The sequence below is a fragment of the Atta cephalotes genome (assembly GCF_000143395.1).
Source record: "Atta cephalotes unplaced genomic scaffold scaffold00013, whole genome shotgun sequence".
NCBI lineage: Eukaryota > Metazoa > Arthropoda > Insecta > Hymenoptera > Formicidae > Atta > Atta cephalotes.
The window spans coordinates 2,738,579-2,743,568 of record NW_012130077.1 but is presented as its reverse complement, the minus strand read 5'-3'; the positions used below and the strand labels follow the sequence as shown (position 1 = coordinate 2,743,568).

The following is a 4,990-nucleotide window of genomic DNA, read 5'->3' as shown; positions in this document are numbered from 1 at the left end:
GTAAATAAGTTTATTATATATATATATATATATATATATATAAACTATAGCGATATACATGTATATAGATTGTCTATCTCGCTGTCCGTATTATATCGCGAACGCACGCGAGACACTACTGTGTCTTGATATATACATATATGTATGTATATTGTTATAAATATATATCGCTATAAATTTGATACAATTGCATTATCCAGTGTTTCATGAGTAAAAAAAATTTAAGTCTGACCCAATAAATTCACCAAATATTTAAATATGTCTTAAAATAAAAAATATAATTTTTGTAGAGACATGATAATTGTGATGTTTTATAAGATTTCATAACCATTTTGTTATAATAAAAAAGATTCTACTTTATTAAAAGTTATTATTAAAAGAAATACATTCTTTTAATAATACATGTGAATAATTTAAAAAAAAAAAACATAAATAAATTTATTTTCTGTATTTCAATTAATTATTATGAAACACTGGTTGCACATGGCCCTTTCCTTTTTTTCATTTCAAATAAACGATTTATTTACGTTGTGTTTAAAAATGTAAATGTACAATTTCTCAAAGAGAGTATCTTAGCGAACAAAAGCAAGTCCGTAAATATTTTTATAAAAAAATTATATAAAAAATTAACAGCATACTCTTTTCATTAGCAACGCTTTTCCCAATTTACATTTTTTCTTCGGATTACATTAGTAACAGAGAGTTCTTATTACAATTGGATATATTAAATATATTTAATATATCGCGAGCACATACTAGACATATTCAATAATTAAGAAATAATATAAAATACATGTTTCTTCTTTTAGAGAAGCGAGCTCGGAAGAATATAGTTTAAATTTAATTTCTAAATTAAAATCTATACATATATAAAAAAGCATAAGTGTCGGATTGAGAAGCTCGCTATATAGCATATTGTAATGAGTTTATTGTAAAATTATTGTAATAACAATCACATATCGAGTCATCTATGAACGAGATATAACACACATATTAAAATGATGAGACATAAATAATTTAGCGGCATCACCAAGTATCTTAACGCTAGTATAGCGTTGAAAAATCATGTAACATTAAAAATATATTATATATATATATATATATATATATATGTATAAATTGACGAGTTATTCCTATAAATATCCTCTAAAATCTGCTGTGATAAATCAATCACTCTTAAAAACAAATTCGCGATTTATTCAACTTTAGGCACCAATGGTATGCAGACCCTGTCTTTGGTACATATGACCGATTCGATTTTTGTTCATATCTGAATAAAGAAGACGGACTATCACAGTCTTCTGCATCTGAATATACTTATTTCATAGCGATTTCATCGTACTTCGTCCTTACATTTTCCTTCGTTCTTGCACGTTCAATGCAAAGAATTTGTATTATTACATTTCGTTTATCTGTATGATACAGTCCTAAAGCACGTGTTCATTAACAAAAAACTCAGTCTTCTTCCTTCTTCTCCGGCTTCAAGTCTACCATTGCGTGTATCTCATCAGGACTGTATCTGTAAAAATAAAAAAAAATATAATAATTAATATTATATCTTCAATTTTAAATAAAAATTCAATTTAAATAAAAATTAATATATTGTGTTATTAAAATTGTAAAAATATAAAAAATAAATTAAAATATAATCATTTAGCAAGAATGATGTGCTTAAATTTGTCAATGTATAAAGTTTATTTAAAATTTTAAACAATTGCAATATATATGTGTTTATAATTACCCTAGTAGACTTTGTAAGTCGCATACAAAGCGATATACGTATCGCTTGCCAGCAGTTTTATGTATAATATTCTTATCGTAATAATAGCGTAAGCCTCGGCTCAACTTCTCGTAGTTCATCTTGGGTTTGTTCTTGCGAATACCCCAACGGCGTGCAACTTCGTCCGGATCGGTCAGTTTGAATTCCCAGCCGTCGCCAGTCCACGAAATGAAACCTTGACACGCTTTGTCAGTTAAAAGCTCCAGCAAAAATTGCCATAGCTGAATCGGACCTGATCCAGTGAAGCATGGTGGGCCGCCACCTAAAAATATACCATTTGATATATTTTAAGATTCTTTATTAAGGTTCTCTTAATATCAAAATACTATTAAACAGTAAAACAACTTTTTAATAAAATATAATAAAATGTTTAGATCCATAAAAAAGAATTGATTTGAATAGTTCACTACTAGAGCATATCTTAAGTAATTGTCAAGCAAAAGATTTGATAATGATTACTGAGAATAATTACCTCATATAAACATATATAACAATATGAGAAATTTTGAACGGGAAAATATTTCACTGTGATAAAAATATTAAAAACAAAATATCTCCAAATTATGAATTTAATGCCAAAGTAATTGAAGATAAATAAATGCTCTTTCTCTCTTTTAGAAGACAGAAAATCTCCAAATGATAATAAGAATAAATCGGGGAGTTGGTCACAGAGGTAATTTTTGTACAAGGGCTATAAGAATTCAGTGGCAAACCTAAAATTTCATTTAGAAATTTTAAGTAATTCAAAGTAATTCATAAATCTAAATCTTTAGCGTTCTCAGATAATTTTAGGTAATCTAATAAAAAATCCTAAGTAATTTAAGGATAATATATCAAATAATTCTTAAGGTATTCTTAAATCTCAGACATTTAATATATTACCCTTAGATTATTTAGGATTTCTTATTAGATTATCCAAGATTCAGATTATCTGTTCAGTCTCAGTTTAATTTAACACCACATTTGTGAAACTGTTTAACAAAGAGTTTGTGTTACTTGGTATTTTTTAAAAATATTTTTTATTTTATAAAATATCTATTAATATCTATATTAAATTGGATATTATTTTGTTAGTATTAAAAAATCTCAAATGAGTAGTTATGAGTAGTCGAACTTGTTACTAGCTATACATATATATAATGCATATTCTATTTAATTTAATACATTTTCTATTTGCGAAATTTTTATATTTTTGTGTATCTGTATACAATAAATATTTGTTTTGTAAAATTGTATTTTTTTTTCTTAAGCAGTAAAAATCAATGTTCTTGAAAAAGTACTTATCATAGGTCTATAAAGATTTTTAGAATGATTTGAGAAAATATTATGTACTTGTATAAATTAATCTTAGATAAGCAAAGTAAATTTGAAAAAAATCTCGGGTAATCTCAGAAAATATGACATAATTTTAAATATTCTAAGATAATTTTGGGTAATATGAGACAGTATTTAATAATCTGGAATAATTTGAGGTAGTATTAGGTAATCTTAAGTAATTTAAAGGTAATCCGGATTCAAAGATTCAAATTTTTGTACACTATAACCGCTCGTGATCAATCCCTCAAAATAAATAAAAAAAATGTAGAAGAAAAATTTATTAGCAAAATATGTTATCAAAATTGAATTTACCTGGATAACCAGTGAGCATTGAACTCTGCAGTAACGGCTTTTGGTCTGCATTATTAGCGATAGATGTGGGATGATGAGGATTGGAGGAATCTCGTGGTCCAAGTCCCGCAAGAAATGCGGGATGATGAGGCAGATGATCCCCAAGCCCGACACTCCATTGGTCACCGACGCTGCCGCCTCCAGCACCGCTTCCGCTTCCGGGAACCGTTTGGAACGGCGTTGCATCGTACTGCCCGTATCCGCTGCTCTCGCTGTAACCCTCGTGGTAGCGTCCTGTCAAAGAAAAAAATGTTATTTCATTAATGTGTTAAAAATATAAACGTGCTGTGAAAAAATAAGAAAGACTAACTTGGTTAGATATATACATCTATTAAAATATTAGATATATTGATTATTATACATACACGCAACAAACAAATTTTTAAAGGCTACAGTCTATATATAAGGCTATACTATATCTTTAGAAATTTTTTTTTCATTGTGATCTCAGTTCTTGTCTACAAACCTCGAGGATAGTTCTTGAACGGCGACGGCTGGTATTTGGGCTCAATGTGAATTCCGCTGGCGCCGTAAAAGTCTGGCGAGTTGTCCAAATTGTACGGATGCGGCGCCTGGTGATCTTGTGACAAGCTGTGATATTCGGACGCCTCATCGTATCCCGAATAATGCGCCGGTGTCATGTAACTCTCCGTCGTGGTAGTCGCGCTGACTCTCAAATCGCTCTCGTTACTACTTGCGCCCGCGAGTTCGCCCCCACTGCTCAAGCCACCGCCACCGCCTTGAAGATGCTCAGCTATGTGATGATTGCTATAGTTCGCTAGAATTTTTTTATTTTTACGAATTATATTTCTTGGATAATCTTTCTTTAACTGATGAAATTTAGTAAAAATAATAACAATACTCATAGCAAAAAAAACGTCATAGTTATATCACAACAATTATGGTTACGTTATGATGACGTGCGAATGTCCGCTTTATTACAAATATGATGTCACAGCAATGCTATGGTGATATATGAATGTCTTTGTAACATGTTATTTTGTTATGATTACAATTTCACAGTGACATCATATTTTCTTTCTGATTATTGTGATTCTATTGTGAAATCTATTGTGATCCTTTGCTATAGGGGTAATGTCTGAAATTGCACGATATTTTAACATGAATTAAATTATAATTTTATGTGTAAGTGTTGCGTGCAACTATTTTGCCACTCCATCTGTTGGAATGGAATTGGTCCATACAGTCGATCATCCGTTATTACATTAATAGCTGACCAAGAACAGAAACGAGAACTTCACGTTGTAGTAATAAAAAAAAAATTCTGTTCTTCACTATGAAGATAATTTATTTGCGATCGAATTCCGAGAGACCGTCCATCAATTATAGTAATGATGTTATCGCGAGACTGGTAGTCAAGTATACCCATGCGTTAACTATATCATGAGAGAGAGAGAGAGAGAGAGAGAGAGAGAGAGAGAGAGAGAGAAGAAGTAAGTACGTGTGTACGAACCTAACCGTACGGTAGTAAGTAAGTAGTAGTAGTTAGTTACGTACGACGTAACTCGTAGTAAGTTAGGT

The 4,990-nt window shown here is 30.2% G+C and overlaps 2 protein-coding genes across 2 annotated transcripts in view; both read right to left on the bottom strand.

The window, feature by feature from the left end:
• LOC105617685 overlaps positions 1-647 on the bottom strand; it is a 4,765-nt gene extending 4,118 nt beyond the window's left edge. Inside the window, exon 1 of the mRNA XM_012199240.1 lies at positions 639-647. Coding sequence (XP_012054630.1) covers positions 639-647 — 9 coding nt within the window. The remainder of the gene's footprint in view (positions 1-638) is intronic.
• An 808-nt stretch (positions 648-1,455) lies between these two features.
• The window catches only part of LOC105617489 (ETS-like protein pointed), a 113,067-nt gene continuing 109,532 nt past the window's right edge, over positions 1,456-4,990 (bottom strand). Inside the window, exons 7-10 of the mRNA XM_012199045.1 lie at positions 3,915-4,226; positions 3,410-3,682; positions 1,742-2,042; positions 1,456-1,519 (exon numbers count right to left, since the gene is read on the bottom strand). Of these exons, the coding sequence (XP_012054435.1) occupies positions 1,456-1,519; positions 1,742-2,042; positions 3,410-3,682; positions 3,915-4,226 (950 nt within the window). The remainder of the gene's footprint in view (positions 1,520-1,741; positions 2,043-3,409; positions 3,683-3,914; positions 4,227-4,990) is intronic.